Here is a 27,947-nt window from a genome sequence, read left to right as displayed (position 1 = left end):
CCCATCTGAGCTACAGGGTGAGTTCAAGGCCATGTAATGCTTAGAGAGACCCTGTCTCAGGAAACACAAACTAGGAAGCTCAGCATAGAGTGCTTCCTGACATGATGAAGCCCTGGATTTAATCTTCAACAGCACAGAATGAAAGAGGAAAAGCATGGCAGAGACAGACAGACAGACTACAGACAGACAAAGCAAATGGGAAGCTAGGACCAGGGTTTCTGGAAATAGTTTTTACAGTTCTTATGATTTTCCTGTTGGGGAACTTTACGGATCTATCAAAATTAAAGGCTTGCAGTCTATAGCTACATAACAGCACAGACTCCTGTCTGCAGTAACGTAGCTCACAACAATGAGAAGGTGGAACCCCCACCCCCACCAGCCGGTGAGCATCAGTGGATGAGCAGGCACACCAAACAGTCTCTGTGTAGCTGGAACACCATTCGGCCTTATGAAGGAAAGGCTGTGTGGGACAATGGAGACGAACACAGAAGCCATCCTGCTGAGCAAAAACATCAGCCCCGAAAGACAGGTGCTGAAAAACCCCATGTGCGGGATGGACACGAAGCGGGGTCAGTGTCTCACAGAGTGGTCAGTGTCACGGAGAGAGGGTAGGGTGGGGGTACCTGGGCTGGAGGAAGGGGAAGGAGCAATTATGGAGATGGATCTGCATGTTAGCAAGATGAAGCACCCTAGAGTGGTAATGGGTGTGTGTGTGTGTGCATGTGTGATTGTATGTGTGTGTATGGTTGTATGGGTGTGTGTGTATATGGTTGTAGAGTGTGTGTGTGTGTGTGTGTGTGTGTGTGTGTATGGGTGTAGAGTGTGTATGTGTGTGTGTGTGTGTGTGTACAGTTGTATGTGTGTGTAGGGGTATGTGTGAGTATGGTTTTAGAGTGTGTGTGTATGGATGTATGGGTATGTGTGTATATGGTTGTGGAGTGTGTGTGTATATGTGTGTGTGTGTGTAGAGGTGTATGTGAGTATGGTTTTAGAGTGTGTGTGTGTGTGTGTGTGTGGTTGTATGTGTCTGTATGTATGATTGTATGAGTGTGTGTGTATGATTGTGTGGGTGTGTGTATATGTTTTATGCGGGGTGTGTATAGTTGTATGTGTATGTGTGTGTGTGCGTGTTTGTGTGTGTGTGTGTGTGATTGTATGGGTTTGTGTGTATGGTTGTATGTGTGTGTGTGTATGATTGTATGGGTGTGTGTGTATGGTTGTATGGGTGTGTGTGTATGGTTGTATGGGTGTGTGTGTATGATTGTATGGGTGTGTGTATAATTGTATGGGTGTATGTGTGTGCCACAGCATGCACATAGAGATCAGAAGACAACTTGTAGGGAGTCCATTCTCTGCTTCCACCATGTGGACTCAGAATCAATTCAGGTCATCAAGCCTGGCAGCGTTACCTGTCGCTCCGTGTCAGATACTGATGGATTAAAAATAAGGTGAAGGCTGAGTGAATCCCCTAAACTGCACACTTACGAGTGACTCAAATTGTGTTTCTTTGGCTGGAAGGGCAGCTCAGAGGTTAAGAGCACTGGCTGCACTTTCAGAGGATCCAGGTTTGGTTCCCAGCACCCACAGTGGCTCACAACTGTCTGTCCCTCCAGTCCCAGGGGGTCTAATAGGCTCTTCTGGCTTCCGCAGGCCCCAGGCACCCACATGGTGCACAGACACACAAACAGGCAAGACACTCATACACATACAAGAAACGAAAAGGCTCCTTTTAAGTAGTTTTTAAACAGTCTAATGTTATATGTATATCGTTTATCACATGGGTTTTTTTTCTTCAAAAAAAAAAACGTTTTCAAAACAACTCTTTATTCTGACTTTGACAAGACAATGAATTATAAACTTCTGGCTATGTAAACTGCCTTTTCTTTGGCAAGCCATGCTGGTTTTTAAGAAACACTTTTTTTTTTAATAAGAAAAAAATTCATTACTTTGGCAAGCAGCTGTCCATCCTAGCATCTTGGAGTTCCTGCTTCCCAAGGCAGCAGACCAAATATCCTCTCCAAGATCCATCCCAATTCTAAACAATTGTCTTGACAACCTCAGAGCGCTGGAGCTTAATTCAAGCCACCTGGGGATGCTGGACGCTGCCCGAGATAAAGGCCTCTGGGCATCCCGGTTCTTCACTTCATGCCAGGCAACAGTTGCCATGGTAACCGGCCTGGCCTGATTTGGGATAGACTGGCCCAAAGAATTGAAAGTTAAAAATCCACCAGCATCTGAGGATTCTCAAGATGTGAGAATGGTTCTAGCTGGAGGCTAAAAAAGGTCAGACGTGTGTCTGGAAGCTGTAGGCCCTGGTCTGGTTCTTAAATGATTTTAAAGTTAGCTCTAGGGGGCAGGGGGGAGTTTACAGTAACACTGAATGGCTATTAAGGAAAAGCTGTTGCCTCCTCTCCAGAAAAATGAAATCAATGTCTGGCTGGAGATGAATAGTTGTCGCTTCTCTTGAGAATTAATCACCTGGCCAAGGGACCACCCCTTTGGAACACAGGTTCACCTTGGGCCATGCTAAAAGGATGGGAGGAATAACTAGACTTTAAATGGTTTCTGTCCTAAATCTCCACTCCCTAATGTAGCAGGCTCCAGGCTCATGGAACGGAGGACTTCTGCCTGATTTTCTGAATTACTCAGGGAAACGTAATTCTTCTTCTTCTTCTTCTTCTTCTTCTTCTTCTTCTTCTTCTTCTTCTTCTTCTTCTTCTTCTTCTTCTTCTTCTTCTTCTTCCTCCTCCTCCTCTTTCTCTTTCTCTTCCTCCTCCTCCTCTTCTTCCTCTTCCTCCTCTTCCTCCTCCTCTTCTTCCTCCTCCTCCTCCCTTCCCCCTTTCAAACTGAGCTTTCTCTAAGACTCTGGCCTTTGCTGCTTCCCCAGCTCCATCCCTGCCTGGTGGCTGCTTGTCTGTATGTGGCTGACCTCGTGCATGCTGAACTCAAATAACACAGCCTTTTCGCTTTCTCTTGTCTTTCTCCCTCTCTCCTCCAGGTAATGTGCCTGCCATTGGGGTTTTTCTTTTAAACTCTATTAAAATGGTCCTTGAGCTTCAAAACAAAAAGTAAGAATTTGGGGGGTCAAGAGTGTTAGGAAGGTGGTCTCCACGTTAAGAGGGCATCTTGGTTCAATATTCACAGGACATATTTTCAAAATATTAGAATTCAAAGTCTACATGAATTGCCCAAGGTCACAGTTAGTCTGTGACAAGCTGGCTTCCCATTCTAGAGCTTTCTGTAGCACCTCTATGAGGTTTCCCCTATTGGTTCCCATGCCTAGAGATTTGACTTTAAACTCACAATATATATTATTTCTGACTCTGACCTTCTAAGAACAAAAAGTTAGTGAAACTTCACCACAAATCAAGAACCTGTGATCTCAAAAAAATAAAATAAAATAATAGTAATAATAATAATAATAATAATAATAATAATAATAAAGAACCTGTGATCTCAAAAAGTGATTCCCAGGACCTAATCCATAGTTAAAGGAAGGGGGGCCAGGAAAACCAGGTGCTTCAGTTCCACTCCCTAACTGCCCCCCAAAGACTCCTGTGTGTGGGAGTCCTGGGGCACCCCAAGGTAAGTGAAGAACCCTCTGGCCTCCCTGTGACCCTTTCCCCCAATTCCTGAGATTCTTTGAAGCAAAAGAGGTCCTTCACATTGTCTCAGGTTTGAAGACTCAGCACCTTCTCAGGTAGCCTCATTCTTACAGATTTATGTGGTATTTTTGCCTCAAAACTCCAAAGACAACCCCTACTGTTTCACTGGGCTTTGGAGGACCAATTACTCCTTGATACAGTCCCTCAAACCAGTGATCTCTAGGATACTGTTAATTAAGAAGGCACCCCAGGGGAAAGCCACACTGTCTTGTTCTTAAAGGTTTATGCTCCCCATGCTGAGCTAGGGCCCCTACCATCAGCCTTAGCTGTAGCCCCAGGTGCCCACCCCTTGGCTTACTCGAGGAAGGCGTTGGGTTAGAACACAGCGTGACCTACCGTGGTCCTTCACCAGAGCTTCCATCTCCTCCTGGATGCCCTTGTGCCACTCAGTGATGTCCACATGCAGCGAATAGTCACAGCAGGACTTGCTGTCAGCCCACTCCCTCCACTGATCAAAAGCAGCCAACAGGCTTGTCCCGGGCTCAGGAACAACATGGTCAACTAGGAAGAAACAGACATTTGCCATCCATCATCGTAAGAAACTCGTGAGCAGGTGCTTACCCATTTGAACCCTGAACTGAGCCGCCTGGGTTCCCACTGGAGACAGTGATCTCTCCAACAATGTCTAGGAATGCACTTAAGCCAACTGAGTACCCAACTGGGAGAAACTTGGCACTGGACAGCCGGCAAGTGAAACCACGCATGAACTACTCAGATTCGATTTATCTGAGACCTGGGGCACATTCCGAGGACAATAAGTCCTTATGGACAATGGCAGTGTCAGAGGGCCAGCTAGAGGAGCCAAACCCTTCTTTGTGCTGCTAGCTGCTGTGAGACACCCCAGTAGACAGCGGGGCCTCGGCCAGGCTGGAGTGGAGCCATGCACGATAGGCCTTTCTGAAACACCCAGCGGACCCACTCACTCCTGGCCACTCAGGTTTCTCCCGTGTAATTCCACTCCATAATTGAAGGACAATCTTTCATCTTAAGATTTCAAAGCATTTTGAAGCTGAGCTTGCTGTAATATTATGACTAAGGTAGGCTGATACTTTTGGACAGTCAAGCACAAACTCAGGCTGCACAGTTTGTTCCCGGGCTCCAGTGGTCACCCACAGGTGCCCTTGGGTACATTACCCTGCTGCCCCAAGTCTCAGTGCCACATTTAAAGGGGATTGTATTTCCTACAGACTTTGTTATGAAGATCACACATAGTCAGAAAGTCTATCAACCTTACATTGCTCCTCAATATAAATCCTCCAGTGCCTTCCTCCCACATTGCAGATACTGATTAAAGTTCCCAACAAGGCTGACCTCCACAACACGACCCTATGCCATGTACTCTATCTGCAGCCCATCTTTCTGGCATTATGTCAGGTTAGTTCCTCTTACCCCAGGGCCTTTGTACATGCTATTATCTCTCATAGGTTCCCTGGAGGGTTCTTGTCAGCTTCCTTGATGACATGAGGTTTTGTGGCACACACACACATACACACACAGGAAAGCACAAAAATTAGTTGTTCAAGGTTCAATCAAATTCATATAATAAGGAAAAAGAACTCAGGTCTCTGGACACCTAAAGCCAGAAGCTATTCCTCCAAATGAATCACATTCAGAATTTCCTACACTCAGAATCAAAACTTACAGATGCAACTTAGTTGTAATTGGCTTAACTTGTCTTCATACACATTAGAGAAACAGTCATGAGACACAGCAGCTACCCTTGCCTTGTCATTATAAATTACATACATGTATTGAATGCCACACTGCACCCGATAAGCCCACATCATTACGAGGTGGCAATTAAAATAAATGTATTTTAAAACATGCTTCTAAGTTCTTTGGAGAGAATTCTTTTTGCACCACTCACTCACTGGGGTCTTCTCAGACCAGACATAAAGACCTGTCTGTGCAATGAAAGGGATCCACAGCTACCTAGTATCTAGAACAAGGTGTCAGCTGATAATGGCTATAGCAAAATGTTTCCCTAGAAACTCTGCCAAGACAATTCCAATTTCCCTCCCTAAACTGAGTTCTCTATTCCACCCCACTCCCCAACAACAAAAACATCACTTTGTTAGCAGCAAACATTCGAGACTGTCTGCGGCTACAGCCAACCTCACCCCTCACTTTCCTCCAACCCCCACTCCCAGGCGGCCACACAGACCTCGTAATACCCTTGATCTGCAGCTGCAGCCTCCATGCACATCTGCCAGGAAGGGCAGACTCAAGCATCTCCCCTGAGCCCAGCTAGATGCGACCCCAGCAGATGTCTCCAGTCTCCACTGTACTCTTTCCCCAGCTGTCTTACTCCTTTGACTCACCCTGTTCCTGCCCACCCCTCGATCCTGGCTCAGGCAGTGCCCTCACTCAAATCCATGCACCTCACTTTTTACCTGGCACCACCTCCCCAGCAAGCTCATGAGACTCACCATCTTGGGTCTCACTACCATCTGCGAAAGTTTCTGAGAAACACACACACACACACACACAGTACAGATGTAAGCTCCTCAGAGCAGGGACAGTGCCCAGATACAGAAGAAGCTGAGTGCATGCCCTGTGTAATCATTCCTTGGCACTCAAACCTCATCAAGTTGAAAATGTAAACGTGGTTCAGGAACACCCTCAGTATCTGTGAGCAACATTCTTTGACACTCCTAGGATACCAAAATCCGTAGATCCCCAAGTTCCTTGTATACATTTTGGCATAGCGTGAGCATCCCACTGCACCCATCTGTGTACTTGTGTAGGGAGGCTGAGAATTGACCCCAGGATCCCAGCAGGCTACACCTGGGCTCCACTCCAGACTCTCTCCCTATGCCTTGTGCCTTCTCTGTCTTGTTTGCTTGCAGCACCCGCTGCAGTGCCACATAGCACTCCACCTGAGTGGACCTGCTATTAGTACCAACATTAAGGCAAATTTCAATTTCAATTTCAACTTTCCAGAAAAGTTTTCCACAAGTTTTTATTTGTGATCTGGCTAAACCCAGAATTAACTAAATTCAGAGATGCAGAATCTTTGGATCAGATGAGTCAACTATGCTCTCCTGGTAACAGGGACAGCTTTCCCATGCACCCCAAAGAGCAGCTATGAAACCTAGAGACCCTCCCGCCCCACCCCGCTGGTCAAGGAAGGGTCCTTCCACCAGACAGCATGGGGCACAAAGGAAAACTGCCTTCTGCAAAGCTGACTTTCCTAAAATAGAAATATTTTAAGTTAATATCACATCTACTCAATTACCACCAGGAGTCTCCCCCAAATCAATCAATCAACTCAATCTGGTACATTTTCTTCACATCTTTTTTTCTATTGTATTTTATTCTATTTCCTTATTTACAGTCCATCTCCTTCCCAAAAGCTTAGATTAGGTGGCTTTAAAAAAAATACCTAAGCCAGTCCTGGCTGACACATCTGTGATCCCAGCATTCAGGCATTAGAGTTAGGATGAGCTTGGCAAGTTTGAGGCCAGCCTGGGCTACATAGTGAGTAAGTCAACCAGAGACACACAGGGACACCCTGCCTAAAACAATACAAGTGAACAACAATGGAACCTTAAAACATAAGAAGATCTCATCAAACGGAAACAAGAGAAATGGAGGACTAGAAGGAAGAGAAAAAATGGTGGACCACAAAATGAAACCACGAACAAGGCTGTATGTTACGTGTTTATATATGTGAAGACATATATAAATGCATGTGTAGTCATATATACACAGGTGCAGACCTATATACATGCTCTGTTAGTATCGTATGCATGCATGCATGTTTGGTTCTATGTGTGTATGTATCTGTAGGTAATATCTTGAAAGCCTTATGCATCAGCTAGACTTCATGTCAGGGCCACACCCAGGAAGCTTGACATCGAGCTGCTCTCCGTCCTTAGGGACCAACAAGCCGAATCACTTCTCAAAAGGACACTGAGCGCAGCTATGCTCAGTCTGGGGATAATAATGCTCGTCTCACGGAGTAGAATGTTTATTTTAAATATCTTAATATTGGATTGGATAAAATAATTTACACCTACACACTGAACATTTTGATTTGCCCAGCCCAGAGAATAAAAACTAAGCTCTGTCCCTAGACTGGTTCCCTTTGTCCCACTTATCCTGTCAGTAGCAAACAGCTGCTTTGAGGTACTCTTCTTTAAGATTTACTTTCAGTTTACATGTATGCTGTTTTGCCTTCCACGGAAGTCTGCATAACGCATGTGCCTAGTGCCCACAGAGGCCAGGAGAGCACTGGACCCCCTGGAACGGGAGTTACACGTGGCTGTGGGTCATCTTGTGGGGGCTGAGAACCAAACCTAAGTTCTCTAGAAGAATAGCAAGTGCTTGCTAACCACTGAGCCATCTCTCCAACCCGCAAGACTCCCTTTAAGATCCTTTGTTTTAAGATCTGGTAGTAAAAGTTCCTGGCCATTAAACACACACACACACACATATTCCCCAGTGCTGGACAGCAAACCTACTGTCTCGTGCAGATAGGCAAGACCTCTATGAACGATTGAACTACATGGTTGACTTCTAATTTTTTTGAGAGAAAAACGTTTCTTTCAACAGCGTCCTTCTTTCCATGAGACCTGTCTGATTTCTTTCTTTGCCTAGGGAAGCTGAGGGTCCTGGGTGGGGTGCTCTAGGCAGGGTGCTTGCCCTCAGGGTAGCTCAAGCAAGGAGCAGGCTGTGGCTCTGCCTGCCCCCTCAAGGCAGTAGGGACAGTGGCCAGAGACACCTTCAGCCCAGTAACAGGATCCACAAAGGGACTCAGACAATGTGACGCCATGCTTCTCCATCCTCAAGGAACACGAGAAGCGCCTTGGGTGTACACACCCGCCCATGGCCTCACCCCTTGCCCCTGTTCTGGGATCATGAGTCCAGGTGGTGACCTGGGGAAGGGAGTTTCTGATAAGCAGCCATTCTAAATCTGGCCGAGTGTAGACTGTTTTTCCATTCGCCTCTCCTTCCACTTCCACCCACTCAGGCCTGTGAGGGGCCTGTTCACCACACAATGGTAATGCCACCTTCAAAACACAACCAGCTTCCCTGGCTACGAGGCTAGGCCGACTGTCCACATCCGAAGCTAATATCTGATTAGGGAACCACGTGATGCCCAGCGCTTCTGAGAGACAAACATGTTTTCTCTAAGCCAATGACACTTGCAAACATGTCCCTGAAAGGCCTTCGTGAGCTTTCCCACTGTTCTCCTTCCATGGAAGGTCTCCAGGGAAGAGCTGTTCCTCAGGAACAGGGCAGAAGGTCGGGATCATTTCCGGAGGGACCGAGGGTTCTCGCTGAGGATGCAATCCGGAAAAAAAATCGCTCACAGATCATCTGTATGGTGACCTTCCTGGGCTAGCTGGCCCTGTGAGAAAGGCACAGCCACCCACCAGCAGCCAGCAATGGCAAGGGGGTGAACAGTAGGGTCAAAGCACCCCAAGACACAGGCCTACTTTCTCTGGTGGCCTTTCTTGCTGTTGTTTTGTCAGAATTTCCTGGCTTCGACTATTAAACAGCACTAAGCTCCCCTCCATGTGGAGCCGCGGAGGGAACATATAGGGCGTGGGGAAAGTGCATGCGCTGGCTTTTCTTCCCTCCTTAGAGCACTGCCACAGAGTCCACAGGCGCCCATTCACCTGCTGGATGGGAGCTAAGAGCAGGCCCTAGAACCATGGCCTGAATCTGGGCAGGCTTTCAATGATAACCCTGGGATTTCCAGAGAATGACTGACTACAAGTTGTCAGTTTTTAATTCTGAAAGTCTTAAATCCAAAATGCTCCAGAATCTGACACATCAAGACACGTATGGAAAGTTCCACACTGAGCTCATACTGCAGGCATGGGACCGAATTGTACAGAACTGCTTTCAGGGGACAGAGAGGGAAGGAGCTTGGTGGGTAGAAGGCTTTCCCAACGTGCCCATGCCCAGAACTGAAAAAAACTAGGTCTGTACACCCAGCATTTAGGAGGTAGCAGAAGCTGATGGATCAAAGCAAGTTGGAAGCCAGCCTGGGATACAGGATACATGAGACTGTGTCTCAAAAGAAAAATTGCCCTTGGACAGTATATAAGGTCAATAATAAACAATACATAGGAATTTCAAGTTTAGACCCCGGCCCCATCTACAAGATAACTCATCACGAATATCCAAATACCTTACTCTGGAATGTGAAACTCCTCTGGTCCCAAGCACTTCAGATAAAGGATGCTGGACCCATAGTCTTGCTTGTACTATTTGTATAAAAACCATCAAAGGATCCTACTTCTTTCTAGGAGCATAACTGAGATACAACACAAAACTCACCCAGTTAAAGGCACAACTCGATATCGTTAGAACATTCACATTTCTAAACAAGCATTGTCACATCTAATTTTAAAACACCTGCCCACAAAAAAAGAAAAAAGAAAGAAAGAAAAAAGAAAAAGAAAAAGAAGAAAAGCAAAAGGAGCATTAGCAGTCCCTCCCCATCCCTTCCTACTCATCAGCCCCGGCCCAAAGCAACCACTAATCTGATCGCTGTCACTTCTCATAAAGCGGAAGTGTACAATGCGTGGTCTTCTGTGTCCCCTCTGCCGCTTCCGCTCATCCTGAAGCTTCCAAGAGCAGCCACTGCAGCATAGTCAGCACTTATTCCTCTTCGGGACCTGCAGTGGCTCTGCTATCCCATACTTTCGGGATGTGAACAAAATCACATTCACCACCTGGTTCAAGAAACACCCGCTGTCCTCTCCAGCAGTCACCAACGGTGAGGAGGGGACAATGAACAGTGTGACACCTCAGCTTGTATTTATTTCACAGCAATCCTATCAACTCATGGGCATCCTCCTGTCTGAGCACAGCACTAAGTGATGTCATGTACCTTCCCTTGATTGATACTCAATGTAGCCAGGCAGGGTGGATATATGACCCTCCAGTCACAGCTGGGGGACACACAGCCCCCTCCCCCGTTGCCTATCTGCTATAGTAATTTGAATGAGAAATGCCCTGTAGAAGCCCAGGTATTTGTACACTTGGTCTTTAGTAGGTGTCACTGCTTGGAGAGGTTAGGAACTAAGAGACATGGCCTCACGGAGGGATGTAGATCACTTGGACAGTTCTTAGCTTCACCCCATTTCTACACCCTCTCTGCTTCCTGCATGTGGGTGGAGATGTGGTATCTCCCTCTGCCTCCTGCCCCAGCAGCCTGCTGCCATGCCTTTCCCCCTCTCCCACTATTAAGGACTCTATTTCTGAACTCTAAGTCAAAATAAAATTCTTTCTTCCATCATTTACTTTGGTCATGGGGTTTATCATACAGTGGGATGGCAATCCATGCAAGCTGGGAATGGGAAGCAGCTGGCCTCTCTCCCGCCCCAGCAACAAACATCTTCTGGACTGCTTGCCCAGTCCCACCCCCTTGTGTGCCTTCCAAGCACACACGGGTTCACTGAAGCACACAGCTGTAAATAGAACCCCAGGGTCAAAAGGCAAATACCTGCATCCAGGGGCATCATGATAAGAGCATCAAATGCCAGCCCCTCGTACCTTTCCTCTGTGCAGCTTGCCCATGCTCCTGGTAACCTAGATCAAAGGCCAAGCTAATGAAATCGGTGGGCTGTAAGGAAGGGTCGTTTATAACATGCAAATCCCTTAAAGATCCAGAGGGGGTGAGGGAAGACACTAGGGGGTGAGAGCCCTCAGGACATCTGTAGACAGCAGGAGGTCAGGGTCCAAGGAGCAGCAGGTCCCCTAGACTCAACTACTAGGCAAGGGCCAATAATGGGAAGAGAAGGTCCAGAATGACCCTCTCCACTCTGACAGCTTTCCTGGCTTTCTAGGGCTTGGTTGGTGGTTTGAGCTCATTCACTCATAAAAGTTGAACATAGTATGGGCAATATCTGAAAGTTTTATCAAACCACGAGCCATGTGGCAGTTTGAACGACAATGCCCCAGTAGGCTCATATATTTATTTTGAGTGCTTGATCTGCAGTTGGTGGAACTGTTTGGGAAGGATTGGTGTGGCCTGTTGGAGGAAGTGTGTCACCATAGGGGTGGGCTGCAAGGTTTCAGAAATCACACCATCCCCGGTTAGTACTTGAGCGCCTTCCCTTCCCCTCCCTCCCCTCTCTCACTCACTGCCTCATGGTTGTGAATCAGATGTAAGCTCTCCGGCACTGCTCCAGTGACTGCCTGCTCCCATCCCTGCCGTGATGATGAATGACCAACCCACTGACACTGTAGCAAGCCTTCCATTAAATGCTTTCTTTTATAAGACACCTTGGCCACCCTCTCTCTTCACAGCAACAGATCGGTGACTATGACAAAGCACATGGCCAGGAGAAGGATCAATGGGCAAAGTGGGCAAAATGCTTACTGTACAACCATGAGGACTGGAGCCCAGCTTACGGTACCCACAAAAATGCAAGCCTGTAACCCCAGTACAGTATAACCCCAGTACAGCAACAAACATGTCTCTGTGACTTGCTGACCAGCTTGTCTAGTTAAAACAGTGAATTCCAGGTTCAGTGAGAGACCACTTCATAAAACAAAGTGGAAAGCAATCAGGAAGTCATTTGAGGTCAACCCCTGGTCTCCATGCACATACACAAGTGAACACACACACACACACACATACACACACACACACCAAAAACCTTGAGCCCTGACAAGGCATCTACAGAAGCCTGGGTTAACCACAGAAGGGCCTTCAAAGACCAAGACTTCATACACAAGACTGTTACCACATGACCAAGAAGCCAACTGACATAAGCAAGCCAGGCAGACTCTACCTGGAGAGATTTTGCAACTAAAATCAGGATGTCAAAAGTTGGCTAGGACCACCTACCACTTTCCTGACAAAGAATCCAGGTTCTAGATAAGTTTTCAAAGTTACATAATTAGGGCTATCAGGATGGCCCAATGGGTGGAAGCACCTGTCCCCCAAGTCTAATGATATACAGAACCACATGGTAGAAGGAGAGAAAAAAGAGGCCCCAGCATGTTATCCTCCGACCTCCACACTGTGACACACCCTCAGGGTGCATGCACACACACCCAAACACTAAATAAATATATGTGTGTAATCTCACACACACATACACACACACACACACACATACACACACACACACACAAATAACCAGATGGAACAGCTTTGGAATTTAACTCAGGTCTGAACCCTAAATCTCTCTTTTTTCTTTTTCACTAAAATAGAGGCAAAGATTACCCATAACCCTACCACCTTATTTAATAACTATTCGTCATAATCTGCCATGCAGATACATATATTTAATGAGGGTGCAATCACAGGCCTTGTTCCTTGCTGCTTGTGTGGAGCTTCGCTTTATCTTAAGAGCATGTTGGACGACCATCTTCTTGGTCCATCCTCTAATGAATGTCATCCTTGGGGGTGTCCATCAATTTCACTGTCTCCCTGAGAACCAGCCTGTGGCTGTTCTCACATCCCTCTAATGAAGCATAATGTTCTTAGGAACACACTTGCGTTCCTAACGGGGCCCCTACTTCAAAGTCCTCCCTGGAGAGAATGCTGAGGTTGGCATGGCGTGGGCAGACAGACTGAAGCTCTCTTCTGATCAACGGCCTCACTCTGCCACCAGCAACTTATGGAAACGTGACTCCAGATAATGTCGGTGTTCAGTTAACATGTTTGCTATTTAAAGAGGCAAACACAACACCCCCTCCACCCTTCCCGACTGCCTTTGTTTTAGAAAACTGGCCACGTTCCAAGACCCATCTAGGAGGACAGAGGAACCCATGGAGGGTCTAGTAGACCATGTTGTACAGGCAGACTCCCAATCTCATGAAGCCTGGACTGGTAGCCACTTTCGCCATTTTAATTCTTGCTCAGCCCTCCTTCAGCTACCGACCTGCATCCAGGACAATTCCCAGCTAACCCTGAAATTAGGCAAGGACGTCATCGGAGACCACACTGTAGGGCAGCCCAGGCCCCCTAGTTCCCAGCCAGTTCTCTGCTCCACGTTCATGTCACAGCACAGACAATCCATAGAAAACACCGTGCCTGCAGCAGGATGACACAAGCGTGGCCTACAGGAGAAAGCAAGGAGAGCCAAAGACAAACAGCCAAGCCTGTTCACCTGCAATGTTGCAGGCTCCGGGCTGCACAGGATTTCTTGAAGAAATGTTGGAGTCACTGGCTGAGGGAGGGTTGAGGTTCCTGTATCCTGTCATTAGACAAGCTCTCTGGGTCAGACTCAGAACAAAAGCCACATTGACAGCAACTTACGGCCCCTCCCCAGAGGGAGAGACACACTCTGATTCCGAAGGGTGTGTCAAGCCTGGAATTCCTCTAGCTTTTGAGAAGTGACAGCCCAGCCCCGCCAGCACCCTGCTCTCAGAGACACTGCAAGCCGTCAAGCTCACCAGTCTCACATCCTCAGAACACAGGGACTCGCTCATCTGAATAGACGGAGTGAAATATTTGCTCATTCAAATGTCTGGAGACCAGGGCTCTAACTGTCCACTTCAAGCTTGCAGGAAACAGGGACATGACATGTTACAGGTCTGGCCTTGAGGCCCGGCACTACTACTAATGAGGTCCAGAACACAGGACAAATTAACTTAGCTCCTCAGTGCCTCAACTTCCCCATCTGCAAAAGAGGCACAGCAAGAGCGTCTAGGTGGGAAACTGAAAGCACAGTGCCTGGGTTTGTAGCCTAGTACCACTTCTCTCATTGGTTGTTGAATCTCAGGATCCTTGACCCTCTCTGAGCCTCAGTTTTCTTATCTGTAAAATAGACATTATTCTAATTACTGCACATAGGGCTGTTGTGAAATAGCATGTAACTCGGGAGAACAGGAAGCTGTTTCATGAGATTCCCAGCCAGTGCTGTGGTCTCTAAAGCATAAAGCTCCTTTTGGGGAGAGAAGCCATACACACCCAGCAGCAGGGGAAGGGATGGAAATGAGGGTGGCCTCAAGCAGGGAGTTTTGTCGAGGAAGAACAGGGTGTGGGGAGGAACTGGATAAAGGCTGTGCGGAGGGAAGGCCAAGGCCACAGCACCACAAGAAAGGCTTGGAGCTATGAATCATCCTCTCAAAGGAACAGGCTTCTGCAGAAACAGACCAAAACCCAAGGAACTAGACGAAGCTGTCCTATTTATGGGCAAGTGGGTAAGTCTGAGAGATCCTCTGAGGGCTGTCGGGGAAAGGAGACTTCTCACTTCCTGCGGAAATTCCCTGCACTGCCCCCCCCCCCACCGCATATACCAATCTGCTCAGGGACACCAGGATACAAAAAGAAAACAAAACAAAACAAAATAAAAAAAGCAAAACAAAACAAAACACATCCCTCTATGGAAAGTGTTGCAATCAGGTAAACTCGCTTCCCATTGTTAAGAGGACTCAGATGTGGGGAAAGCTGCCCATCACAGCAGATAACAAACTGGCCTCATTAGCAGGGCTCTCTGTCATCCCAATAAAAAACAAAGCAACCTGATCTCAGAGCTTCCTAGAGATCTCCGCAAACATCAGTCCCATCCACAGCAGGCTGACAGCGCTGGAGCAGGGCCTACTTTCAGAATCCCTAGGGACACAGGAAGCCCAGGCTGGCTGAATACCTGGTTCTTTCCCATGTGTACACATGCACGTGTGTGTGTGTGTGTGTGTGTGTGTGTGTGTGTGTGTGTGTGTGTGTGTGTGTGTGTGTATTCTCACACTCCCATGAGTGAATGTACGTGCATGCATATGGAAGTTCGTGCATGCACGTAAGGCCTGTGTTTGAGCGACAAAGAAGCCTTTTGGGCTGCTTAAGGGAAATAGAAGACACTTCCCAATTTTCACCACAGTCTGCCAGAAATAAATTCCAGACGATGAGCAAATTACAGAAAGAATCAAGAGGCGCGATAAGTCTGGGGAAGGGGGACAACCTAAAGATTTTCCACATGAGGTTAGGTCAACCCTCCCTTGGCTGGCTTGAGCTGTGAGCACTAACCCTGAGCGCCGTGACAAGGGGTGGGCCACTGTCGGGCTGGCCAGATGAGGTGGCTGGAGAAATATGTCATTCATGACACTTCCTCTGTTTGTCTCAGTTTTCAGTTGCCCTGGGCTACAGAACCACAGAGTTGGTGCTGGCATGGAAGAAATAAGAGATTATGGGGCAGGGTGGAACATCATAGGAGAAAGAAGAATGAAGGGGAGAAAAGAAAGAAGAAAGAAAGAAGAAAGAAGGAAAGAAAGAAGAAAGGAAGGGAGGAAGGAAGGAAGGAAGGAAAAGAAGAAAAGAAGGGAGGAAGGAAGAAAGGAAAGGAAAGGAAAGGAAAGGAAAGGAAAGGAAAGGAAAGGAAAGGAAAGGAAAGGAAAGGAAAGGGAGGGAGGAAGGAAGGAAGGAAGGAAGGAAGGAAGGAAGGAAGGAAGGAAGGAAGGAAGAGAGGGAGAAAAGCCAGTCATATGCTACAAGGCTTGTCTGTACAACGAATGGGATTGCCTCAGTTTCCATTGCAGAGGTTCCTTGTCCAGAAGACAATATAGACTTGAGGATGCAGACTTCCCCTTACAGGGACTAACGGTAACACACGCGCATTTGCTTATGCAAAGCTGAGTGGGAATGCTCCCAGAAGCCCAAAGGCCACAGACAATAACAGGAAAGAACAATGTGCCAATCAGCGAGAAGGGTCATGTTTACACATCCCTCAATGTCCGCACAGAAGCACAACGGCCTGATGACAGTGACTCGTCTGTGAAGACATGGATCAAAACCAACAGTACTGTGCTCACACCTGTATGTGAGGACATGGTTTGTAGACAACGCATGATTACCATAAAGAAAGGAGCACTAGTTCAATTACCAACCAGGGCGTACATAAGAGCCCAGCAATACACGGACCAATGACCCACCCAGATACAAAAGCTGCCGAAGGGCTGGCTCCCTGTACAGTCAGGAATAGATCGGTTTTCTGGGCTTGGAGCTAAACTAAGAAACAAAAACAAAAAAGCTGGCCTCCACTGTTTGTTCCAACATTGCACAATGCCTCTAACATCCCCTCCAAACGAAGTCCAGCAGGGAAGGAAGACTCGGTGAGGTCATCTGTTGACTGGGCTCAATTTAAAGCCAAAAGGAGGCGGGGAGGGGCGGGTGTTTTCTTCCTAGGAACCTGGACTGAATTCAAAAGTACAGCACAAACCATATCACAGCCTCACTGGAGCCTGACACAGCCACTGCACTGGCCAGTGTCTCCCTTTTCCACAGGGGATGACGGCTCAATGGGCGTGCTTTGTCCCCCAGCTGGTTAGAAAGAGTGAATAGGAGTCCATCTGGACAGGGCTTAGCATCCAGGGGACACCCACCAGCACCCCATCACACACAAACACAAGTGCACACTCACAGTAATACATGCTCACAATATGGTCTCCCAGTTTTCAGGAAGAACAGGGCAACCCAGATGGGAAGCCCAGCTCCCAATGCAAAAGCTCCTGAAAACTGAAAACGTGGGGAACCATGAACGCAATTCACCCAAGCAGCCGAAAAAAAATACTCAATGGTCTTTAATTTTTATGAAGGTCTAAATCATTCTTCTTCCCCATCCATACACATAAATATCATTTACGTGCACTGTTAAAATAGTATAGTACGTAAATTATTCATCACTAAAGCTTTCTCTTTAAAATAAAGGGGGAGGGAGCCCATTAGACACAATGCAGTTTGCCTATTAGTCCTAGAATTCAGAAAGTGAAGCAGAAGCTCTCTTGAGCCTATGAGTGTTTAAGACCATTCTAGGCAACAGGAAGAGATCTGATAGCAAACAAATACGATAAAAATTAGCTGATTAAGGCTGGTAAGATGACTCAGCAGGGAAAGACACTTGCTGTCAAGTCTAATAGCTATTCAATGCCCAGGTCTACACGGTAGAAAGAGAGAACCAACCCTTCAACTTTTCCTCTGGTCTCCATATACATGCTGTGACATGCACACACACACACACACACACACACACACACACGAATAGGATAGTTGACTCTCTCCTGAGCTGGAAGCCGTGTCTCACAGGAGAGATGTCCCACCAGGGTGGTAAAGGAGGTGGCACTCGGGCTGCCCTGCCTTGGGAAGCTCAGAGCTCAGCAGAGCAAACCCCGTCTTCAGCGGAAAGCTGCTTCTATACATGGTGGGAATGAGAGTGCTGCGATGATTTGAACCCCAAAGTTCACTGAGCTCCCCAAAGTGAATGTGTTCACATTTTCCTCCTAGATTCTTATGTCGATGGTGCGTCAGAGGCAGGGATTTCAGGAAGCGGTTAGACTAGAGGTTATAAGGATGGGCCCCATGATGGCATTAGTCATCTTATGAGAAGACGAAGAGAGGCCAAGTCTGACCACGTCACACCACACAGCGCCTCCGACCTGTCGCTTTGCCTTAGCCCCACTACCTTCTCCAAATGTCACCACCATGTTCCTGGACTTCCTAGACTCTCACCAATGAGCCCCAAACCCTCTGCTCTTTATAAAGTACCTACTCTGTGCTAGTTAGTTAGCACCATAGAAAGTGGCGGAACACAAGAAGTCTCCAGTACCCATGGCTGAATGCTCTTAAAAAGAGAGGGCAATCAGGTGACAATAAAAATGTGTCTCTGGAACAAACAGAACAAAAGCCACTTCAGGGAAGTGAGGAGCACTGTAAGCATGAACAGTGGGTGGTAAAACAATTCTCGACAGCACAGAGGTCAGTTCACAAAACAAATTTAGCCCCCAAATCTCCCTGGAGTCAGACTTCATAGAAACCAGTTGGGCTACCAGAAGGGAAGCTGATGGGCTGCCTCCCTCCACCTCTCTAACCCACCTCCGCCTTGTGCCCAGTTCTGTCTAATGTACCACACCCTGAGCCCTTTCCTAAATACCAGGAGGCATGAAAGGCCTCCAATAAGCAAGGAAAAGCTAGGCAGGTGTGGGGAACTTCTTTCTGGAGCTAATAAGCAGCATTCTATCCCAGAACTAAGGTCTCCTGATTCCCTCCAAGAAGATGCGTCCTTGAGAGATGGAGGCTTCAAATTCTTTCCACTGCACCTCATGTTTCCTGAGTGAATCCCTGGGATAGCTACACAAAGGAAAAACAATGCTGGGAGCAACAGCCCCAAGCCCAGACAGCGGTGGATTCTCCTTCCTGTCCCCAGACTCCCCACCCCCTCCCTCATCAGCAGAACATGCAGTCCTGGATTGTTTGTTTCATGGCCAGGTATGGGCAGGGTTGAGCTGATAAATCTCACAGAGACTTGGGAAAAGGGAGCCCCAGACAAGGTCAAGGAGCCCCTGAGGGCTCCACCTGACATTGAACAGGGGCTGGGGCCTCTCCCAAGGGGGATTCGCTTAGGCTGGTGAAGGCTGTCCAAATAGCCCTTGGGAATGCAGGAGAAATCTAGGTCATGGAGGCAGGGCTTCTGTGGAGAGACCAGAGGCAGTCAGTAGACCACCATGATGGCAAGGCTCTCCCCTCGGGTGCAGCCTCCCTCTTAGTGGGAGATGTCCGATAACTGATTATTTTCTCCCTCTGTATTACAGAAGGGAAAGGCACTTTGAAGTGATGGTTGGTTGTAAATGCAGGATAAAGCCTGAATACTAGAATCTTAGAAACCTGATCCTGTGGGCCAATTCAAAGTAGGTAGGGGATGTGCCCAGGGTTCACTCACATCCTAATTGTTAAAAAGCAAACAAACAAAAAAGCGAACCCTTTGGGCTGAGGAAACAGCTTCGTTGACTAAGTGCTTGCCTGACATATATGAAGATTTGAGATCAATCCCCAGAGTAAATGTAGAAAATTTGGACATGGTGGTGTTCATTGACGATCCCAGCACTGGCCATGTGGAGATATTCAGACCTCTAGGGCTGGCTGCCTCACTTCCCTGCCGCAGGACTCTAAGTCCTGTCTGCACAATGTCAGAGCTTGGCTTAGAACCTTTGCTGGGCTCAGAGTAATGAAGCAAGTCCAGCATCAGCTCTGGGCTTCCTCCTCTCCCTTCAGTCCTAGCTGGATAATTAGCTCTTGACCTTCGAGGTCAAAGGGAGGGCAAGACCGGAAATGAGGGCCCAGGGTTTGCAGATTCCCAGAGCACTGAATCAATAATCTGAAGATGCAAATAAACTTTCTTCCCAGGTCTTGTGACAGGGACAGAATCCTGTCCTTATCTCCTGCTGGATGTCTGTGGAGGGGTCCAGAAAGCATTTGTGAGGTCATTGGCAGAGCTCGTCAGAGGACAAGGGAACAAAACTCGAGGGCACCTTAATAGTCGACATAGGCCTTCCCTCCCTTGGTTCAGTTTGGCTTGCACCATTGCCCCGATGTCACATCAATTGGATGCAGGCTGAAGTGCATCCATCAGACAGGACCTTAAACGCTTATCCTCAGAGGAGTTCCACAGAGTCACACAAAATGACCCAACACACAACCAAGACAACTCAAGCTGGGACTTTCTCTCAGGTTCCCAGTTCAAACCCAGAAGCAAAACTTTCTTTTCCTCCAAACTATTAAATGCCCACACCCCATTCCCTGACACAGTAGGTATATGCTGTAGGCGTATACAGTAGGCGTATACAGTAGGCGTATACAGTAAGAGTATTCATTAGCCCTGAATACTCTCCCGGGTTTAACTGTGGCTGTCTTCAGCCTCCCTTTTATCTATTATTATTTGTATTGATAATGAATTAAGGTGCAAAATAAATAATGATTGTAACAACTAGCAGCTAAAGGAGAACAGGAGCGGTGTCTGCCTATGCATCTCCCCGAGCGACATTGTGGAGCCACGGGATTCATGATGTCATCTACTGGTCTGATGCTATGAGACAGGAAGACACAACTCGCGGTGTCCACCCAGAGGAGACAGAGCTCTACTCTCTGTCAGGCCCTTCCCAAGCCCACTTCCCTGAGTTGTAGGCGCTATATGACTAAATGGTTCCTTAGCCAAAATACCCACTGGAAAGGATCTGTCACTAAGGCTGGCAGAGGAAAGACTCCGGGTTGTACCCTAGGATCCTCACCAAGCTACAGGACAGGAGGGTGGAGCAGAGGATGCTGGTGACAACTCAGGGCAGAATGGACACTAAGATACAGACAGGGTAACATGTCCCCCGTGAAAACCACAGGGCTTAGTGGGCACAGCAACTCAGAAGAGGCACAGCACTGGCCTCCCCTTGAGATCACAAAGACAACCAAGAGCTGAGAGCAATGTCCTAGGGGCACAAATTTACATCTACAAGGCCAGATGTGGTGCCAAGAAAATCTAGACCCCAGACAGGAGAAAAGTAAGTTACATTTTTTTTACTTTAGCTTGTAATCATTTTTTTCCTTTGCTGTGTTCAAAAGGAGAACTGCTTTACATAGGCTTAAACACAAAACAGACGTTGAACTCTTCCTGATCTTATCAAATACTGTGTCTCAGTGCACATTCAGGCTTAGGTGACTGCATCCTCCATTCAGAAGAATCAGACAGATGACTGATGGGAGAGACTGCTAGATGAATGACAGACAAAACACACAGATGGGTAATTCAATAGATTATGAATAGGTATAGACACATTTAATACTGCAGTAAATTACAATATACACATTAGATTGATGCATATGTGACAGATTAATTAAGAGAGAAGAATAGATGACAGGCAGACAGGAGGTAGACGAATGGGTCACAGAGAGAGCTATGCCTTGAAGAACAGTAGTGTCCCCCAAAATATTCTTATGTTGACACCCCAACCCCTAGGAGGATAGCATTAGGAGGCAGGGCTTTGGGAGGTGATCATGGCACTGACTCCATGAATGAACTTAGGGTTCTTACTAAAAGGGTCCATGAACTGTCCTCCAATATTTCCACCAAGTGAGGATACAGTGTCTGTAACTCCTAACCCTCACAAGACACCAAATCTGCCAGTGTTTTGATGCTGGACTCCCCAGTATCCACAACTGTGAGAAGATTTCTGTGGTTTGTAAACTGCCCTATATGATATTTTGTCATAGTAGCCCAAGGTAGGTAGATAGGTAGATAGATAGGTAGATAGATAGATAGATAGATAGATAGATAGATAGATAGATAGATAGATAGATAGACAGATAGATAGAAGATAAAGTGATTAAAATAGGTGGCAGATACATATATAAGGCATCTATAAGACATCTTATAGACAACTTATAGATGATAGAGAAAAAGATAGATGATAAATATAGACAGGTGACAGGTAGACACAGATAACTTTGAATACATAGCTGAGAGACACTGGGTAGACCAACAGATGAAGACAAATAAGCTATATGAGTTTCACACACACCAGAAACATCACAGCCACCATTTGTAAATGCCATGTTTTTTAAAAATGCACAAATCTCACTTATTCTGTACACAAGCATAAAAGAGAGCAGCCATTCTCACAGATGTAAAATTGATACCCAGAAAGACACTAGGATGGAGGCTTCCAAATGTCGAGTAAGTACTACAAGGGAAAACGAGCTCAGCTCTGGTTCTTGGTGCTCTCCTGATACTGCCTGTCATGAGAAGCTCATCCTCTGAAGTGGCCACAAGAGCGGAGCTAGGATGGCTCTCAATGGCCGCCCGGAGTACCCTGATTCTATGTCATTACCAAGATCGTTTGATTCCTTGCACGCAGGCTCCCCACAAGCAAGGACTCCAGTTCTGACCTATCATTAGAGGGAGACGAGGTCATAAACAGGACTGAGTCAATCTAAGACAGTGCTGCTGGCAGAAACACAGCACAGCGGGTGGCCCGTGGGGCTGGAGAGCGCAGTCACTAAGGTACTTCTGCCATGTGCTCCTCTTGTCCCAGTTCCTACCCCTTTTCCCACTCACTCCCTGTCCTAACCGGTGCTGGGGAAGGAGCCAAGTGAAACCTTTTAGACACCAAGGACAGCAGCTGAATCCCGAGGCTCAGTCCCAGAGGTTTCCTAAGATTCTTGAGACACTGGCTTTGCAAGCCACGCCCCCAACCAGGCCTTAGCAGTGAAGCCCCTCCTCTTGCAAAGAGGGGAAGGTAAAGCAAAGCCGCAAACAGAGCCCAGAGGGCACCTCTGCCTTCTAGAGACCTGTGTGAACATTCATTCAGTCCGTTTCACCAGAAGCCCAACTGAGGAGACAAGATCTTAGATGCTGGAAGCTTCCAAACTCAAAATGCTAAACCCACCTAGAAATAGGTCAGAAGATTCTGTGCATAAAGTGTGTTTAAAAAAAAAAAAAACTCTCCAGGGGGTCTGAATGTGCAGTTATACTCTTTAATTTTGGCCAGAGATCACTGCAAAATTCTCTTTGCTGGAGAGGCCTGGGCCACCGCGACCCAACTTCAGACAGCCTCTGCTCTATCATTAGGGGAACATTCAGTCACATTCTAAAAGGGCTGCCTCCCAAATGGGTTAACCAGAAAGAACCCTAATGTCTACTCACCAGAATCCCCCTTTATCATTAACCACAGCACTGAGGCTGACTGAAGGCAAGGAATCTGAATGGCTGGCTTCACCCAGCAATGTGCAGCAAATCTGAGGCAGAGCCCTCAAAGCCCAAAGAAATAAGGGATTGTATCGTTGCTTGGGGAGAAATGGAAAAAACCGGCTACTCAAAGAGCCGTGAGGGAGTGGTGTGTGTATGTGTGGTGGGGTGTGAGGTATGGTGTGTGTGTGTGTGTGTGTGTGTGTGTGTGTGTGTGTGTGTGTGTGCATAGTGTGCGTGGTGTGTGTGTGTGTGTGTGTGTGTGTGTGTGTGTGTGTGCGTGTTGGTTTTTGAGATGGAGTCTCTCACTGGCCTGGGACAGGCCAAGCAGATTAGGCTGACTGACCAGCAAGCCCCAGGAACTGTCCAGCCTCCCCTTACTGAGATCATGAGTAAGAACCTTCCTACCACACCCAGCTTCCTTTTGTTTTCTTTCTTTGTTTGTTTAATTTTATTTTATTTGTACAAGTTCTGTACAAGTTCTGGAGAATAAACACAGGTCCTCCCGCTTGCACGGTAAGCACTTTAAATAGTTTAATAAGTGTTCTACCTTAGACCCTGTGTTGAGCGGAAGGGAAGGTATTTGTTAACCACTAAGCAGAGTGAAGTTCTGACGTGACTAAGCATTCCTCATCCATTCACTACGCCCCCTCTACCCTATGACTCAATATGGAAGCTAGCAGGCCAGCTGCATCACCGCACTGTGGAAGGTAGGTCAGTGATGAAGGCAGGAAACTGGGGAAGTGGGCAGTTCCCCTGCTGCCCTTCCCCAAACTCTAGGATGGTCCAGAATCTACAGACAGGGGCAGCTACCACTAGGAGAAAGACAAGAAAATGGGGGCAAAGAGCCAGGTCTTCCACATCCCACCAACACACACCATGCCCACTACAGCTGCTCTGATCAGTCCTGTCAGGCGGGCAACAACGGGCTGTCCAGGACCACAGTAACACAACCTGCCAGGCAGCCATGCTGGGGTCGCCAACTCCCAAAATGTGATGGGCAAAAAATGTGATTCTCCTACATGTGATTTCTCCAGAAGCTTCTGCCCCATTTACTCAGCCAGGATATAGAACAGGGGATCTTGGGTCATGGAGGCTCTTATCTACCAACAGGACCCCTGAGACTGGGACACCGAGCCATGGAAGCCTGTCACTTGTTCACATTTGAAGGGTTGAGAGACCTGGTTGTAGCCCCAACGTGTTCCCTGCAGCCCCACCACTAACTCCTGGCGCCATTTGTCATTCTCACTAATGGGCCTGATGGAAAGTTCCCAACAGTCTGAAAACTCTAGGGAAAACTGGGGAGTTCTAGAAGCATCTAAAAACTGGGACTCTCCCAGGTCTGTGTACAAACCCCAGGAACAGAGTAGAGACTCAGACCCAGAGGAGAGAGGTTTCAGGAGATGGAGATCATCCTTTCTAAACCAGATTGATCTTTAAGGCTATGTCTGCCAGCTCAAAAGAGGATACAAGAAAGACACCCTGGGCTCCTTCAAGAGAGAGTCCATTGCAGACAGGATTTCTGGACCTTTGGGAAGAACACTGCTCTCCTCCAGGATGCTTCTCCCTATTGTCCTCAGCAACAGGAATCAAGCAATTGGCCCAACCATGGACAAAACCTTCCAATTCAGCCACCCAACGACACCCGAGCAGGTCTAGAAAAGGCCTTCAGGTCCTTAGGTGAATCATGTGACTTTAATCCACATAAGGCTTGGGAGAGGTAAGAAGCCTAGGGGGATGGGGTGTGCCCACTCAGACAGTCCACTGGATAACGTGGCTTTCTAATCACCAGGCCACAAGCAGAATTTGTGGTGACAACTTCAGTTCTGGACTTGGAAACTTCAGTGTGATGTGGTTGGGTGTTTTATAAACACTTTCTAACCAGAGTCGAATGAGCCCCACAAAGGGAATAATCAAAGTATCCATTACAGACACATCCAGCCTACACTCTATGTTCACACATAGGCCTGCCGCAGGCAGGGGGCAAACCCGAAGGCCACGTGGATGAACAAATGACAAACAACGGATGCACCACAGTGGCACTCCTGAGCCACGTCCTCTCGTTTCCTCCATCCACAGAAAGACCTAGGACAAGCCCAAAGGGTCCTGGGAAAGGCTTCTGAGTCCCTCAGGGTCTCTAGGGACATGTGACTTCGCCCACAGCTACTGTCCTCAGAGGGCAAGCTCTCTTTCCTGTGCAGACCATCGTGAGCACTTACACAAGAACAGCTCAGGGAAAGAGCCTGCCTAGTCCACAACCACGGCTGACACGCGGGAGTTCTGGGCTCTCTCCAACTGCCAGCAGAGCTGACCATGGCACTGGTGTTGGTGGGGGGTAGGGAGTGGCTAGAGCAGCCGCTGTCATCATAGCGAGCACAAGATACACTAATGTCTTTGAAACATACCTGGCTCAGCCACACAGCATCACTCAAATCAAGTGTCCTTCAAGTTTTCTTCTATTTATTCAGCCAGCCAGCTATCATCCATCCCTCTTAGCACTGACACTGGTTGGGTGGGAAACTTGAAAACAAAACAAAGGGTCTCAATGGACACGCTACAAGCAACTAAGAGTCACAAAGTTGGACTGCAGACAGGGGCACCTATGGAGAACCTCAGAGGCAGGATTCTCACAGGCAGCCGGAAGGACAATCGAGAAGTCAGTGGAGGTCAAGGCTGGGTAGCAGGTTAGCACTGCATTTCAGACAACCTGGGTTGTGTTCTCTGAGGAGGAGGGAGCCACGGAAGGATCCAGAGGAAGGAGACAGCAAGAGCAGAGCCTGGAGAGCAAGATTCCAGCCACGCTGCAGGACCAGAGAACAAATGTGGAAATCGGCCGGCTGTGGAGGCAGCATGCACTAGAATGCCTGAAGATCCGAGGAGACTCTGGGAAGCAAGCCAGCACGACCAGGAGGCAATGCTCTGGAACTGGGCACTGGAGACACAGCAGAGGAGTCACCGGGGTGCACTGTGCCCAGGTTCCACACCTCCAGGAAAAGCCTTGAACTTAGGTCAGCACGGCAACTTCTGTCCTTGGAGACTTGGCCTGAGGAGCCAGCACAGGCTTCAGAGAGCTGCACAGTGCTCTGCATTCACACAGTAAATCTGATAAGTCAACTAATCTCAGGTCCATTTTTTTTTTTTTGCCTTTTATTTCATTTTACTGAACATGTGTGAACTTTTCTTGTCATCAAGTCCTGTCCTGGATATTTTGTTGCAAACTTAAAAACATAGAGTCCCCTGGGGAGACAGAGCCTCAACTGGAGAACTGCCTCCATCAGATTGGCCTGTGGCCAATGACTGGCATGAGTGGGCCCCGCCCACTATGGGCACCACCATCCCTAAGCAGGCAGGCCTGGGCTGTATAAGAAAGTCAGTTAATCAGAAGGGGTAGTAAGCAGCATTCCTCCAGAGCTTCTGCTTGAGTTCCTGTCCTGACTTCTCTCAAAGATGGACTGTGACCTGGAAGTGTAAGTTGACATAATCCCTTTCCTCCACAAGATGCATTTGGTCATTGTGTTTATCACAGCCACAGGAAAGCAAACTAGAACACACCCTGAAATAACACAGCACGACAACAATTTCCCCCAGTGTTTATATTGTATCAGGCGTTAGGAATAATATTCAAAGCCTCCAGGAAGTTGTGTGTAGAAGACATGTAAATGCTATGCCATTCTTACGTGACAGACTTGTGTGCTCTCAAATTTTAGTATCCTTGTGGGGGTCGTGGAACCAATCCCCATTTTCCTAAAGCAGCATTCCTGTCACCCCAACAAGCAGCCACCTCCAGCCATTGCCACGACTGTGGGGCCAGTCTGGATGGCACCCGCTAGCTGTCTGGTGCCTCTGCCCACCCATCCCTGGATAAAAAGGGCAAAGGGCATCCATCCTACCACCCCACACTGGGTCCTCACAAAGATCCCATTGTGTAAGGCCCAACAGTCGCTTGGCTTTATGGTAATAACATGTTCTGCTAATACTCTGGCGTTGTGTCACCTTCTTTACCCAGGAACGACATAACGTTGGCTGCATTTTCCTCAGCAGGTAGAGCCTTGCCAGATGGAAACAGAGCCTCCAGGGACAAGAAATCCAAAGCCATCAAGGAGAGAGGTGAAGTCACCCACCTGTGCAGCTGACAGGGATTAGAGGAGGTGAGAAGAGGAGAGGGAGAAGGGGTGGGCAGTCTCTGTACCAATTTACCCAACTGCCCTTTCCACCACAGTCAGAAGCTCATCACACTTAAAAGTGAAAACACCCAAAGCCTGGCTCAGTATGTATTCAAGAAGCTAGGGGGCTCTCTAGAGAAGAGGGCACTGCGTTCCATGAAGCTATGCCCCTGCCCCACAGAATAAGCTTCAGCCACACACCTAAGCCAGGAAGAATGTATGTGCATCCAGCAAGCAGAATTCAGAGAAAATAAAAATCCCAATTTCTCTCCTGCATCATTATAGCTTCTCTCCAGGGGAAAAGCAGTGGCTGCCGGGAACCCTGTCCTCATTAGCAACCATGATGAATTTTTGCAAGAGTCACTAGCGTTTTTCACAAACTACAGAATTTGACAGAGGATGGGTGTGACAGCTTGGGGCACACTGTGTCACCTGATTACCCTCAGTCTTTCCCTTTCTACCTGTCACAAGGTGTGGTTCTACCCGGGTTTTACAACCTGTGATTCAAACTCAGGACCTCGAATATGCAAGTTCTACTGCTGAGAGATATACTTGGTCCTTGTCCCATGAGATTGTTCCTCAATCCCCCTTGCTATTGAGCCAAACCGACTGCGTCTTAATCCTGCATTAGTGTTATCACATTCCATCCCAAGAGACAGAGACAGTCGTTTTGCCCTCCTAGCGAGCGGGAAGATGCCTCCACC

The 27,947-nt window shown here is 47.6% G+C and overlaps 1 protein-coding gene across 2 annotated transcripts in view; it reads right to left on the bottom strand.

Annotated features, from left to right (window-relative positions):
- The window catches only part of Dpysl2 (dihydropyrimidinase like 2), a 107,162-nt gene that overhangs the window by 27,273 nt on the left and 51,942 nt on the right, over positions 1 to 27,947 (bottom strand). For both annotated transcript variants that reach the window (XM_052191125.1, XM_052191127.1), the window contains exon 4: positions 4,002 to 4,166. In XM_052191125.1, the coding sequence (XP_052047085.1) occupies positions 4,002 to 4,166 (165 nt within the window). The remainder of the gene's footprint in view (positions 1 to 4,001; positions 4,167 to 27,947) is intronic.

This window comes from Apodemus sylvaticus, chromosome 8 (assembly GCF_947179515.1).
Source record: "Apodemus sylvaticus chromosome 8, mApoSyl1.1, whole genome shotgun sequence".
Lineage (NCBI taxonomy): Eukaryota > Metazoa > Chordata > Mammalia > Rodentia > Muridae > Apodemus > Apodemus sylvaticus.
This window is presented reverse-complemented; position numbering and strand designations above follow the sequence as displayed.